We start from the raw sequence: 14,898 nt of genomic DNA on the forward strand, positions 1-14,898 counted from the left end.
GGAGATCCCCAACATCACAGATGCCAGTCTTCAGTCAATTAGATTCACTCCACGTGATATCAAGATGTGGTTTAAGGCATGGATACTGCAAAGGCTATGGGGACTGACAATATTCCGGCAATAGTATTGAAGAAGTACTCCAGAACTAGCCGTGCTCTAGCCAAGCTGTTCCAGTAAAGCTACAAAACTGGCATCTACCCAGCAATGTGGAAAATTGCCCAGGTATGTCCTGTCCACAAAAAGTAGAGCAAATCCAACCCAGCCAATTACTGCCCCATCAATCTACTCTCAATCATCAGTAAAGTAATGGAAGGGATCAACAGTGCTATCAAATGGCACTTGCTTAGCAATAACTTGATCACTGATGTTTAGTTTGGGTTCCACCAGAATCACTCAGCTCCTGACCTTATTATAACCTTGGTTCAAACATGAACAAAAGAGCTGAACTCAAGAAGTGAGGTGGGAGTGACTGCCCTTGACATCAAGGCAGCATTTGACTGAGTGTGGCATCAAGGAGCTCCAGCAAAACTGGAGTCAATGGGAATCAGGGGGAAGTTGAAGTTATACCTAGCACAAAGGAAAATGCTTGTGGCTGTTGGAGGTGAATCATCTCAGTTCTAGGACATCACTGCAGGAGTTCATCAGGGTTGTGTCGTGGGCCCAACCATCTTCAGCTGCTTCAATAATGACCTTCCCTTCATCATAAATTCAGAAGTGGGGATGTTTGCTGAAGATTGCACAATGTTCAGTACCACTGGCGACTCCACAGATACTGAGGCAGTCCATGTCCAAATGCAGCAAGATCTGGACAACATCCAGGCTTGGGTTGACAAGTAGCAAGTAACATTCATGCCACACAAGTGCCAGGCAATTACCATCTCCAGCAAGAGAGAATCTAACCATACAATGGCATTACCATTGCTGATCCTCCACTCTCAACATCCTGGGGTTACTATTGACAGAAACTGGACTGAACTAGCCATAAAAATACAATGGCTAAAGAACAGGTCTGAGGCTAGGAATCATGCTGAGTAACTCACCTCCTGACTTCCCAAAGCTTGTCTACCATCTACAAGGCACAAGTCAGGAATGTGATGGAATACTCTCCACTCGCCTGGATGAGTGCATCTCCAAAAACACTCAAGAAGCTCGACACCATCCAAGACAAAGCAGCCCGCTTGATTGCCATCCCATCCATAAACATCCACTCCCGCCACCATCAGTGCACAGTAGCAGCAGTGTGTACCATCTACAAGATGCACTGCTGGAACTCACCAAGGTTCCTTAGACAGCACCTTCCAAACCCACAACCGCTGCCATCTAGAAGGACAAGGACAGCAGATGCAAATGAACACCACCACCTGGAAGTTCCCCTCCAAATCATTCACCATCCTGACTTGGAAATATATTTCCGTTTCTTCACTGTCGCCGGGTCAAAATCCCGGAACTTCCTTCTTAACAGCACTGTGGGTGTACCTACACCACATGGAGTGCAGCGATTCAAGAAGGCAGCTCACCACCACTTTCTCAAGGGCAATTAGGGATGGGCAATAAATGCTGGCCCAGCCAGTGATGCTCACATCCCATGAATGAATAGAAAAAAAACCTAAGATGTGTTACCTGCTCAGCAGCCCCAGGAAGAAGAGAGCAACATGCCACCGCAGATGAAGAAGCACCGTCACTTGCTCTGATACTTGCAACCACCAGTTCAGGTACTGACACTGCATGAGCATTAATGGGTAGCACAGAGTTGGCATTTGAATGTGTTATTCACTAGACATGAGTTGGCTGCAGCCAGACCAGAGGGAAGGAATAGCACACGTGCCTGTTCCCTGGAGGGTGATGTTGCAATGAGTTCTGCTGCAGGGGATTCAGGTGATGACTTTGATGGGATGGCTTACTGGGGAATGCTAACAAAGATGCATATCAAAATGCTTGGTGTATTGACAGGCCTGCAGTGCAGTAGTCAGAGAGTCACAGCAAAAACAGAGCCCATTCCTCTTATAGACAACAGGTGGCAAAATACTCTGCCCTCCCTGAATGGATGCACAATCTCTCAATAGATCTCCAAAACAAGTCACAGAACTTCTAGCAACTTTGCAATAGCAGACGTAAGTCAAATGTAGCTCACTTGCAACTATGGATGGCTGGTCCTTTAAATAACCTAATTTGGAGGGGGTGGTGGTCCGTCATGTGGCTTAATGTATGTTTAGCTGTGAATTATTAGTACAGATGTTCAGTGGATCTGCACAGCTGAAGTTTCAACTTTGCACATAAAATTGACATCACCATCAGATCTCTGCACACGGTACCAGTGCACGCACGGCATGTCCATGCCAGTGGCCTACAGGATGTGCCAGAAGTGACCAGCAGCGCAGCCCAGCCCAACCCAGCTATTTTATGCCTTTGAGATACTACTGAGCACAGTAATGGGATAAATGTATCCAAATATATGGAGATGCGAATTTCCTCAACCTTTTCAGTGCAACTGCAACATAATAATGGTGTACATAGGAAGAAAGCAAAAAAAATTGGAGTTATCATTAATTAACTGATTATTTATAGTGAAAACATACTTAAAATATATCAAATAACTGTGAACAAAATAAATTATTATCTTACCCATAACCAGCAAGAAACCCAAGGCTAGGCGGGCTAACTTTATCACTGAATACAATAATTTCTAAGCTTTCTTTATCATTATTTCTGTCAAATCTTTCCGTTTGATTAACAGTCCACCATTCCTGAATGTGTCCTGTAATGTTGTCTTTTTGTTTAACCAGTTTTAGAACAAGTTCACAGTAGTTGGCATCATCTATTGAGGAAACATATAACAAACATTATATTGAAAAAGTTACACATTTTCATCAATATTTTATGTCGCAAAGAATAAAGAGCCAAAGCCAAACTTCATGATGACCCCAAATTTGAAAAGCAGAATTTTTAAAAAAATAAATGATTAACAAAATAAATCATTAAAATGCAGGTAAATCAATTATGAGGTGACACCAAGCTTGTCTTTAAAGGCTTGAAGACTATAGTATAAAAAAAATCATAGTAGTTCAGAAATTGTGCAACATAGTTGCCTCCTAACTGTCCTCTGAAGAAGTGAGTAGGGATAAATGGGTCATTTTCAGGTTGGCAAGCTGTTACGAGTGGAGTGCCACAAGAATCAGTGCTGGGCCCCCAACTATTTACAATCTATATCAATGACGGTTGAAGGGACAGAATGTATGGTAGCTAAATTTGCTGATGATACAAAGATAGGTAGGAAAGAATATTGTCAAGAGGGCATGAAGAGTCCACAGAGGAATTAGGTTAAGTGAGTGGGCAAAAAATTTGGCTGATGGAGTATAACATGGGAAACTCTGAACTTGTCCACTTTGGCAGGAAGAATAGGAAAGTAGAATATTATTTAAATAGAAAGGGATTGCAGAATTCTGCTGCACAGAGGGATCTGGATGGCTTGGTACATGAATCACAGAAAGTTGGTATGCATGCAGGTGCAGTTAGGAAGGCAAATGGAACGTTGGTGTTTATTGCAAGGGGAATCAAGGAAAAAGTAGGGAAGTGTTGTTGCAGTTGTACAGCCTTTTGCATCTGGTGTACCAAGTACAGTTTTGGTCTCCATACTTAAGCCTTTTGCATCTGGTGTACCAAGTACCGTTTTGATCTCCTTACTCAAGAAAGGATATCGTTACTTTGTAAGCAGTTCAGAGAAGGTTAATTCAACTGATTCCCGAGATGAATGGGTTATCTTATGAGGAAAGGCTGAGCAGGTTGGGCCTATATATGTTGGAGTTTAGAAGAATGCACAACTTTTGAACTCCTATGGTTTTTTTTTTATACTACAGTCTTATACCTTTGATACCTTATGAAACATACAAGAATGAGGGGAATTGACAGGGTAGATGCTGAGAGGATGCTTCCCCTTCTGGGTGAATCTAGAACTAGGGGACAAAGTTTAAAAATTCGGGGTCTCCCATTTAAGGCTGAGATAAGAAGTAAGTTCTTCTTCTCAGAGGGTCATTAGTCTGGGGAATTCTTTTCCCCAGACAGCAGTGGAGGCTGAGTCATTGAATATACTCAAGGCTGAGTTAGATAGATTTTTGATCAACAAAGGAGTCAAGGGTTATGGGGAGCAGACAGGCAAGTGGAGTTGAGGCCACAATCACATCAGCCATGACCTTATCGAATGATGGAGCAGGCTCAAAGGGCCAAATAGCCCACTCATGCTTCTAATTCTTATGTTCTTGTGTGCAGCTTAGTAGGCCACTCACTATCATGAGCTGCTAAAAATATACCACTACGTTGGCTGCAATAGTTCAAGAACTATCATCACTTTCTTAAAGAGTAATAGGGATAGGCAATAAATTTCAGCTTGACAGCAATATTCAAATTTCACAATGAATTACAAAAAATTGTTTTTGAGGGCCTAGTAAAGATGGAGTTCAAGCAGAAGGTACAGTGAGTTCTGATTTCATCATAGTCAAGGCAGAATAATATACGTGATAGTATTTTTTTTAAATTACATACTAAGTAATCCAAATTTAGTTACATCTGAAAAAATGCTTGGATAATTGAACAGTTCCAGAATGTGATGTTTATATAACTGGTGGGGTGTGAGTTTTAGCAGGAGCTAGATGTATTTTTTAAAGGTAATAACAGATGTTATTTTAGAGTCAAATATCAACAGAATTGAAACATTGATTGGGTATTTCCTCAGAGCTGCTCCTGCCTCACTGCTGTGAGACTGAGTGGAATAGATGTACATTCTCTAGGGTTTAGAAGAATGAGAGGTGATCTCAGTAAATTGTAGAAAATTCTTAAGAGGGCTTGACAGGAAAATGCTGAGAGGCTGTTTCCCACGGCTGGAGAGTCTAGAACTAAGGCTGGAATTTTTAGCCCCCCATGGCGACGGGATCTTCTGATCCCGCCGATGTGAGCGGAGATTTCAATAGCTCGCTGACCTCGTTGTGGGGAACCCTACCACGGGGGAGTTGGAAAATTCCGGCCTCGGGGTCATATTCTCAGGATAAACAGTTGGTCATTTAGGACTGAGATTAGGAAATATTTCTTCACGCAGAGAGTTGTAATTCTTTGGAATTCTCTACTCCAGATATGGATGTGCAGTCGTTGAGTATATTCAAGACTGAGATGGATAGATTTTTGGATGTTTCAATGAGGGATTCAAGGGATATGGGAATAAGGCAGGAAAGTGGAGTTGGGATCAAAGATCAACCATAATCTTACTGAATGGCAGCGTAGGCTTGAAGGCCCATATGGTCTACTCCTGTCCCCATTTATTATGTTATTTTATAACTTACCCAGAAGTGGCAGAAACCTCATCCAAATGGATGAACACAGTGGGATTTCTAAAGAAGTTATGAAGGTGAAGTGGGAGCAGTTTTGAGCAAATCTCTGGCCAATATTTTAGTTTCAAGCGTTATTTATTAAATTATTTATAGCTTGGGTGTCATTGTATTCATATATTCATGCACATTCATGAAGCATATGCACACTTACTTTCATAAAGCTGTTTTACAGGTTTTGTTCCAGAATCACTGGGAGCCCTAATGTAGTTTGGAAATATCTTTTCAAGTTTTCTGTAAAATAAAAACATTTTTCCATAATATTTTATCAAATATAAGAACAACACTCTTGCTTCCTAATGAGCTAATAATGGCCCTGAATTTCCACAATGCCCCAGAAAATTACACCATTCGCCAGCAGAGGGTGCTGCATGTAAGTCTATTTGGTGAGTTAATTGACCAGCAAAATAATGATAGGCACATAGGATTTCGTTAAGATCATGGCTGATCTGGTTGTGGCCTCAAATCTATTTTCCTGTCTGCCCCCATAACCCATAACCTTGTCTAACTCAGCCTTGAATAAATTCAATGACACTGCCTCCACTGCTTTCTAAGAAATCCCCCTAAGAAAAAAACTCTCCTCCTCTCAGTCTGAAAAGGGAGACCTCTTATTCTTAAACTGTGTCCCCTAGTTCTAGTCTCCCCCAGAAGAGAAAACATCCTCTGCGTATCCATCCTGTCAAGTCTCCTCAGGATATATGTTTCAATAAGATCACCTCTCATTTTTCTAAATTTAAATGGGTGTTGGCCCAATCTGTTCAACCTTTCTTCATTAGATAAGCCCTTCATCCTAGGAACTAGTTGAGAATATTCTGCAAAACTGTGTTCTAAAAGCATCGTGAGAAATTGTGACCCCAAGAAACTTCAGCGTATAAGCAGTTCAACCTCTGTGAAGGCTGCAATCTTTACTGCAGCAGTTGGGGACAGCAAGTTGTGTATAAAGTCCCATTCATGTAACTTGGGTACAAAATCTGGACCGACAGTCCAGTGCGCTACTAAGGGAGAGATGCCCTGTTGAAGTGCTATCTTTCATGTGAGATGTTTAATTGAGCCCCCAGCTGCTCTCTCTGCAAAAGATTCCATGGCAGTATTTTGGAGAGTGGCAGGGACTTTTTCTCAATATCCTGACCAATACTTATCCCTCAACCAATATGACTAAAATCTGCCTGTAGAACCTTATGAGCAAATTGGCTACCATGCTTCCTTCATTACCAGTAAGCACATTTTTTTTAAAAAGTACTTTATTGGCTGTAAAGCAGTTTGGGATATCCTGAGGTCATGAAAGATGCCTTATAAATACAATACTTTCATTCAAGGGGATGATGCAGAGATTTTTTTTCAACTGCTTTGGGTTTTATTCACTCTGGATACCTCCCAGCCTTGAAGAAGGTAAACTCTCTGACCCTGCAACTACCACATGGGCCAGTTGAAGAGGAGAAGTTACACTCTCCGATCCCACAGCGACCACAGAGACTCAGGCTTCCTTTTAACTGGTTTTATTCAAGCATATGCAAGGGAGCCGCAATCATTCCTACGAATGAAGACTCAGCTCCCTTATTTATTACATTTCATTACTTATGTACTTTTTCTTATCATAATACGTTTGAGTACAATTGAATATATCCAATCAGTAACCGGCACAATGGTCCCATGCTAACTCTATCCTATTGAGTACATAAACAGGTGATTTTGCTAACCAATTATTCTAAAGGGTGCATACATAATTATATTATCCAATCAAAATTAAAACACATACACAAATACCTTGGTTCCCACAACTCAAGGCTGTGTTTCATCAAAGCCCCCTCTTTGCCCATTCTCCATCTTCCCATATCTAAGCTAAAACCATCTGCCCCTTCCCTATCTGAGAAGGGAGTACACTTAATCTAATTTATGTCATACTTTTGTCTCCAGTCTGACCCTCACGGCTGTGCAATGTTCATCTGGTGATCTTCAACTCTTAATATGTTTAGCAGCCATGTCTCCCTGGAGATTTTAAGGGTTTTTCAGTAAATTCTTACTGTATTCTCCTTTAGCATTTTTAACTTCCCCCTAACAGCCTCATCAGGGATGTCTCTTGCCAGAACCATAAGCAGTCACAGGTCTGTTTTACTTATAGGGCAAGGCAAAATCTCACTAAAGGGCTGTGAATTTTTCACAGGGAAGATCTGGAAGGGCTCCTACAAGAGGCAGCATACAAGAACATGAGAAATAAAAGCAGCAGAAGACCATTAAGCCTGTCCAGCCTGCTCCGCCATTCAATATGATCATGGCTGATCTTGAACCTCAACTCCACTTTCCCATCTGCTCCCCATATCCCTTGATTCTCTGAGACCAAAAATCTATCTATCTGAGTCTTAAAAATATTCAACAATGGAGTATCCCACCTTCCATGTGGTAGAGAAGTCCACATTTCGTCAGAAGGAGGATTCCATTGGTGTTAGCCTTCTCTGCACTTTCCTTGCCAATCGCGCCTTTCTAGAGGTTTGCGTCCCTCCCAACTCTGGCACTGAAATCACTGAGCAGAATCAGCTTGTCCCTCTTTGGGACAGAGGACAACAAATAATTAAGGCTGAAGTAGAATTCCTCTTTGGTGTCATCTATTGCAGCTAGGGTTGGGAGTATGTGCTGACAACTGCAGTGCACTGTTTCTGGGCTAGAGTGAAAGGAAGGGTCATGAGATGTTTGTTTATCCTACAAAGGTACTCGCTGGGACAGTCAATTAGTTTGTTTTTTATGGCGAAGCCTACCCCATGGAGTCAATGATCTTCTTCTGATTTACCTTTCCAAACGAAGGTGTATAATCACTACCTTGTTCCTTGAACTGGCCTTCTTCTGCCCTCCGTGGTTTACTCAGGACAGGATATCGTTGTTGTAGTGCTGAATTTCCCGGGCTATGATAATGGTGCGACATTCTGGTCTGTCACTGTTGGGGTTGTCCATGAGAGTCCTGATGTTTTAGGTCCCAAAATGCATTTTGAGGGGGTGGACGATGCCTGTGCATGGGTTCTTTAAACATGGGGTGGCCGTTGTACATCAGCTACCACATGGTCCTGACAGAGCAAGGTCTTTGTCCAGGGGTGGCTGAGACAATTGGAGACCAGGCTCTGCTGCCCGGCGGGGACTAACATACACACGTGGTGTTGCCCCTAACACCCCCTATCCTGGGAGCCCAATAAGCTGGGATATTCAGCTCCATGAAGTGCATCATCATGCGCAGATGTGTACAAGAGAGGAGAATGTGAGAGGGGGACCCTGGGACAGGTAGTCAGCAGCACCTAGAGGAGAGTGTGAGAGGAGGACCCTGGGGCAAGCAGTCAGCAGCACATAGAGGAAAGTGCGAGAGGAGGACCTGTCAGAGCCAAAGAAAAACAGGTAGGTGATTGGTGGGTATCTCTTCCATGTCTCTTTTGATTGGCCAAGTGGTTTAAATCAGAGGATGTTATTACAGCTGAAGAGTACAGTTAAGAAATTCACTTTTAAAATATTTAACATCTAAATTAATTAATTAAATAGCATACAGATGGCTGGGCAGGCAATGTGTTGCAGCTATAGTATGTGGGTACTGGTGGACACCAGTGCCATCCACAGTGACCACATCTGCAGCCAGTGTTGGATGCTTGAGAAATTTTGGCTCAGAGTTGATGAGCTGGAGTCTGAGCTGCGGACACTGCGACACATCAGGGAGGGGGACAGTTATCTGGACAAAGGGTTTCAGGAGACAGTCACACCCCTTATATTAATTACATCAAATTTGGACTGTGGTCAGGGACAGGAGGGTGTGACTGCGAGGGAGGCAGGTATGAGGATCCAAAATTTAGCTTTGGAGGAGCCTCAGCCAATGCCATTGTCCAATAGGTATGAGGTTCCTGCTTCCGGTGTAGATGAAGGCACAGACTGCAGGGAGGATGAGCAAAGTGACCACAGTACCATGGTACAGAGCACCATTCAAGTTGGAGGAGAAAAGAGAAATATAGTAGTAATAGGGGATAGCATAGTTAGGGTTCTCTGCAGCAAAGTCAGAGAGTACCGAAGGCTGTGTTGCCTATCTGCTGCCAAGGTTAAGGACATCTCTTCTATGATAGAGAGGAACTTGGAGTGGGAGGGGAAGAATCCAGTTGTCATCGTCCATGTAGGTACCAACAACATAGATAGGACTAGGGAAGAGGTTCCGCTGAGGGACTGTGAGCAGCTCGGGGCTAAATTAAAAAGCAGAACCACAAAGGTAATAATCCCTGGATTACTACCTGAGGCACATGCAAATTGGCATAAGGTAAATAAGATTAGAGAGGTAAATGCGTGGCTCAAAGATTGGTGTGGGAGAAATGGGGTCTGATTCATGAGGCACTGGCACCAACACTGGGGAAGGAGAGAGCTGTTCCGTTGGGATGGGCTTCATTTGAACCATGCTGGGACCAGAGTTCTGGCAAATTGTATAACTAGGGTTGTAGGTAGGACTTGGAACTAATTAGTTGGGGGTGAAGGGTTCAATTGAAGGGAAGTTCAAAAAATCAAAAAGAAACGAGAGAGCAGAAGTTTAGGGTTGTGAAGAGGTGAACAATAATCAAAGTGTGACAGGAAGGGGGAGAAAATATAGCAGAAGAGTGCAGCAGAAATCAGAACCAGGATGAGCAATAATGGTAAAAAGTCAAAGCTAAAGGCTCTTTATCTGAAAGCACGCAGCATTTGTAACAAGCTAGATGAGTTGAAGGCACAAATAGAAATAAATGAATGTGACTTGATAGCTATTACAGAGACATGATTTCAGGGTGACCAAGACTGGGAACTCAATATTCAAGGGTATTCGACATCCTGAAAAAAACAGGCAAAAAGGACAAGGAGGTGGGGTAGCTTTGTTAATAAAGAAAGGTATCAGTGCAGTGGTGAGTTGTGATATAGGTGCAATAGGTCATGATGTAGCATCAGTTTGGGTGGAAATAAGGAATAGCAAGGGGAAGAAATCACAGAGGGAGTTGTCTATAGGCCCCCAAAGAGCTGCCTCACCCTAGGACAAAGTACAAATTGAGAAATAATGGCGGCATGTAAGAAGGGTGCTACAATTGTCATGGGTGATTTTAATCTGCATATTGGCTAGACATATCAGAATGGCAGGGGTAACATGGAGTGCATTAGGAATTGTTTCTTAGAACAATATGTTGCAGAACATACCTGGGAACAGGCTATTTTAGTAATGTGTAATGAGGTGGGATTAATAAGAGATATCGTAGTTAAGGATCCTCTACGGGGTAGCAATCACAGCATGGTAGAATTTCAAATTCAGTTTGAGGGTGAGCAACTCAGGTCTCAAACCAGTGTCCTCAACTTAAATAAGGGCAATTACAGTGGTATGAAGAAAGAGTTGACTAAAGCGGGCTGGGAAAATAGACTAAGGGGAAGGTCAATGGATGAGCAGTGGCGGATATTTAAGCAGATATTTCATAATGCTCAGCAAAAATTTATCCCGGTCAAAAAGAAGGACTCGATAAGAAGGATGAACCACCCCGTGGTAAACAAAGGTGGTCAAGGAGAGTATCCAATCAAAAACTAAGGCATACAAAGCAGCAAAAACTAGTGGTAGGCCAGAGAATTGGGAAATTTTAGGAACCAGCAGCGGATGGCTAAAAAGCTAATAAAGAGGGAGAAAGTTGTTTATGAAAGTAAATAGGCAAGAAATATAAAAACAAACAGCAAGAGCTTCTACGGGTATATAAAAAAAGAGTGGCTAAAGTGAGTGTGGGACCCTTGGAGGATGCAACTGGAAAATTGATAACAGGGAACAAGGAATGGCAGATAATTTAAACCAATATTTTGCATCGGTCTTCACAGTGCAGGACACTATAAACATCCCAAAGATATCAGATAAGCAAGGAGCTAATGGGAGGAAAGATCTTGTAACAGTCTCTATCATGAGGGACAAAGCATTTGACAAACTATGGGACTAAAGGCAGACAAGTCACCAGGACCTGATGGCCTGCATCCAAGGGTTTTAAAGGAAATGGCTGCAGAGATAGTGGAGGCATTGGTCGAAATATTCCAGAACTCACTGGATTCCAGGAGGGTCCCAGAAGATTGGAAAACCACTAATGTGACCCCCCGTTCAAGAAGGGAGGGAAACAAAAAGCAGGAAACTTGGCCAGTCAGCCTAACATCCATCATTGGGAAAATGCTAGGGTCCATTATTAAGGAAGAAATAGCAGGACACTTAGAAAAGCTTAATGCAATCAAACAGAGTCAACATGGTTTTGTGAAAGGAAAATCATGTTTGACAAATTTGCTAGAATTCTTTAAGAATATAACAAGCCTAAAGGGGAACCATTAGATAGTGTATTTGGATTTCTAGAAGTCATTTGATAAGGTGCCACACAAAAGGTTATTGCACAAGATAGGATCTCACGATATTGGGGGTAATATATTAGCATGGATTGAGGATTGGTTAACACACAGAAGACAGAAAGTCGGGAGTAATGAGTCTTTTTCAGGTTGGAAAGACGTAATTAGTGGAGTGCCAGGAGGATCAATCCTAGGGCCTCAATTATTTACTATCTATATTAATGATTTGGAGGAGGGGGCAGAGTGTAATGTAGCCAGATTTGCTGATTATATAAAAATAGGTGGGAAGGCATGTTGTGGTGAGGGTGTAAGGAATCTGCAAGGGGATATAGATTGAGTGAGTGGACAAAAATTTGGCAGATGGAGTTTAATGTAGGAAAGTGTGAGGTTGTGCACTTTGGTAGAAAGAATCAAAAGGCAGACTATTATTTAAATGGGGAGAGACTCCAAAAAAGTGAAGCACAGAGGGATCTGGGTATTCTTGTACATGAAACACAAGAAGTTAGAATACAGGTGCAGCAAGTAATTAAGAAGGCAAATGGAATTTTGGCCTGTACTGCTAGGGATTGGAGTTTAAAAATAGGGTAGTCTTGTTACAACTATACGGGGTGTTGCTGCCGCAGCTGGAGTACTGTACAGTTTTGGTCCCTGTTTTAAGAAAGGATACACTGGCATTGGAGGCTGTTCAAAAGAAATTCACTAGGCTGATTCCTGGGATGAAGGGGTTGACTTATCAAGAATGGCTAAACAGTTTATGCCTTTATTCATTCGAGTTTAGAAGAGCGAGGAGTGATCTTGTTGAAATGCATAAGATTCTGAGGGGGGTTGACAGGGTAGATGTTGAGAAGATGTTCCCATTAGTGGGGGAATCTTGAACTAGGGGACAAAGTTACAGAATAAGGGGACATCATTTAAAACTGAGATGCAAAGGAATTTCTTCTCTCAGAGGGTAGTGAATGTCTGGAATTCTCTATACCAGAGAGTTGTGGAGGCTAGATCATTGAAAGTATTTAAAGGAGAGGTAGATAGATTTTTGAAATATCGGGGAGTTGACGGCTATGAGGAGCTGGCACGAAAGAGGAATTGAGACCTGGGGCAGATCAGTTATGATCTTATTGAATGACGGGGCAGGCTTGAGGGGCTGGAAGGCCTACTCCTGCTCCTAGTTCTTATGTTCTTATGTAACCTGTGGCCAGGAACAGACTGACACTGAAAAACAAATCAAACCAGTAGCCAGACACAGATTTAGTAGGAGGCTGAATTTTCTCAATCAGTGCAGTGATGGGGAATGGGACTTATGAAAGGGAAATCAGGGTTCATGAAAGAGAAATCGTGTTTGACAAACCCACTTGAGTTTTTGGAGAAAGTAATCAGTAGAATAGATAAGGGAGAACCAGTGGATGTGCTGTATTGGATTTTCAGAAAGCTTTTGATAAAGTCCCACATAAAAGGTTAGCATGCAAAATTAAAGTGCGCAGGATTGAGAGTAATATATTGGCATGGATTGAGAATTAGTTAACAGACAGGAAACAAAGAGTAGGAATAAATAGGTCTTTTTCGGAGTGGCAGGCGGTGACTAATGGAGTACAGCCGGGATCAGTGCTTAGAACCCAGCTATTCACGATATAAATCAATGATTTGGATGAAGGAACCAAATATGTTTCCAAGTTTGCTGATGACACGAAACTTGGTGGGGGTTTGAATGGTGAGGAGGATGTTCAGAGGCTTCAAGGCAATTTAGACAGGTTCAGTGAGTGGGCAACTACATGGCAGATGCAGTGTAACGTGGATAAGTGTCAAGTTATCCACTTCAGTAGGAAAAACAGAATGGCAAAGTATTATTTAAAATGGTGATAGATTGGGAAATGTTGAAGTACAAAGGGGCCTGGGTGTCCTTGTATACCAGTCACTGAAAGCAAGCATGCAGGTGCAGCAAGCAGTTAAGAAGGCAAGTGGCATGTTGGCCTTCATTGTGAGGGGACATGATGTCTTACTTCAGCTGTACAGGGCTTTGGTGAGATCACAACTGGAGCATTGTATGCAGTTTTGGTCTCCTTACCTAAGAAAGGATACACTTGCCATAGAGGGAGTGCAGCGAAGGTTCATCAGACTGATTCCTGGGATGGCAGGATGGTCATATGAGGAGAGATTGGGTCGAATAGGCCTGTATTCATTGGAGTTTAGAAGACTGAGAGGGGATCACATGGAAACGTATAAAATTCTGACAGGGCTGGACAGACTGAATGCAGGGGTGATGTTTCCTCTGGCTGGGGGGTCTAGAACAATGCGTCACAGTCTCAGGATATGGTGTTGGCCATTTAGGACTGAGATGAGGAGAAACTTCTTCACTCAAAGGGTGGTGAACCTATAGGAATTCTCTACCACAGAACACTGTGGAGGCTAAGTCACTGCATATATTTAAGAAGGAAATAGATTTCTAAATTCTAAAGAAGGGGTATGGGGAGGGACCAGGAGTACGGTGTTGAGATACAAGATCAGCCATGATCATATTGAATGGTGGTGCAGGCTTGAAGGGCTGACTGACCTACTCCTGCTCCTATTTTCTATGTTTCTATTGCAGTAGGCTGACTTGAGATACTTAAAATGTCTCAGGAGATCAGCAAGAGAGAGATTGAGTTTAAGTCTTATGGTATAGCCAGTGTAGCCAGAGCACAAAATGTCTACTTGATGTCAAGAGGAATCCCAGAATTAGAAGCCAAGCTCAAAAGGTGATGTACATCTAGGTTTTGATGAAATGCCTAGAACATGGTCTGATCATAGCAAACACCCTATTTCATTAAAGAGACACCTCATGGCAATACCCTCGCTCCAGACATTGGCACCTGCTTGACTACGTCATCGTCCAAATGAGAGACCACACAATTGCTGCCGCAGGAAAATCAATGTCCATGGACTCAAGAATTCTCTTAAGAAAGACCTATTCAGTCACTGCCTCACGCCTGGCCACATTCAATGAACAGGAACCACAGAATGTCGACAGTGTTTGGTCTGCCCTTAAATCTACCATAATCAGCACCTGCAAGGATACTCTTGCTTTCTCCAGCAACAAACATCAAGACTGATTTGATGAGAATGACCAGGGGATCCAGGAACTACTAAGTTGCAAGCACAAGGCATTCCTGAACTGGAACCAGCACCAAAACTCGAGGAAAAGTAAGCAAGATAACAGACAAAT

At 42.5% G+C, this 14,898-nt stretch overlaps 1 protein-coding gene across 1 annotated transcript in view; it reads right to left on the bottom strand.

Moving 5' to 3' along the window:
- LOC121279061 (piezo-type mechanosensitive ion channel component 2-like) overlaps positions 1–14,898 on the bottom strand; it is a 1,076,252-nt gene that overhangs the window by 16,955 nt on the left and 1,044,399 nt on the right. The window contains exons 51-52 of the mRNA XM_041189919.1: positions 5,527–5,606; positions 2,623–2,815 (exon numbers count right to left, since the gene is read on the bottom strand). Coding sequence (XP_041045853.1) covers positions 2,623–2,815; positions 5,527–5,606 — 273 coding nt within the window. The remainder of the gene's footprint in view (positions 1–2,622; positions 2,816–5,526; positions 5,607–14,898) is intronic.

The sequence above is a fragment of the Carcharodon carcharias genome, chromosome 6 (genome assembly GCF_017639515.1).
Source record: "Carcharodon carcharias isolate sCarCar2 chromosome 6, sCarCar2.pri, whole genome shotgun sequence".
In the NCBI taxonomy this organism is placed as follows: domain Eukaryota; kingdom Metazoa; phylum Chordata; class Chondrichthyes; order Lamniformes; family Lamnidae; genus Carcharodon; species Carcharodon carcharias.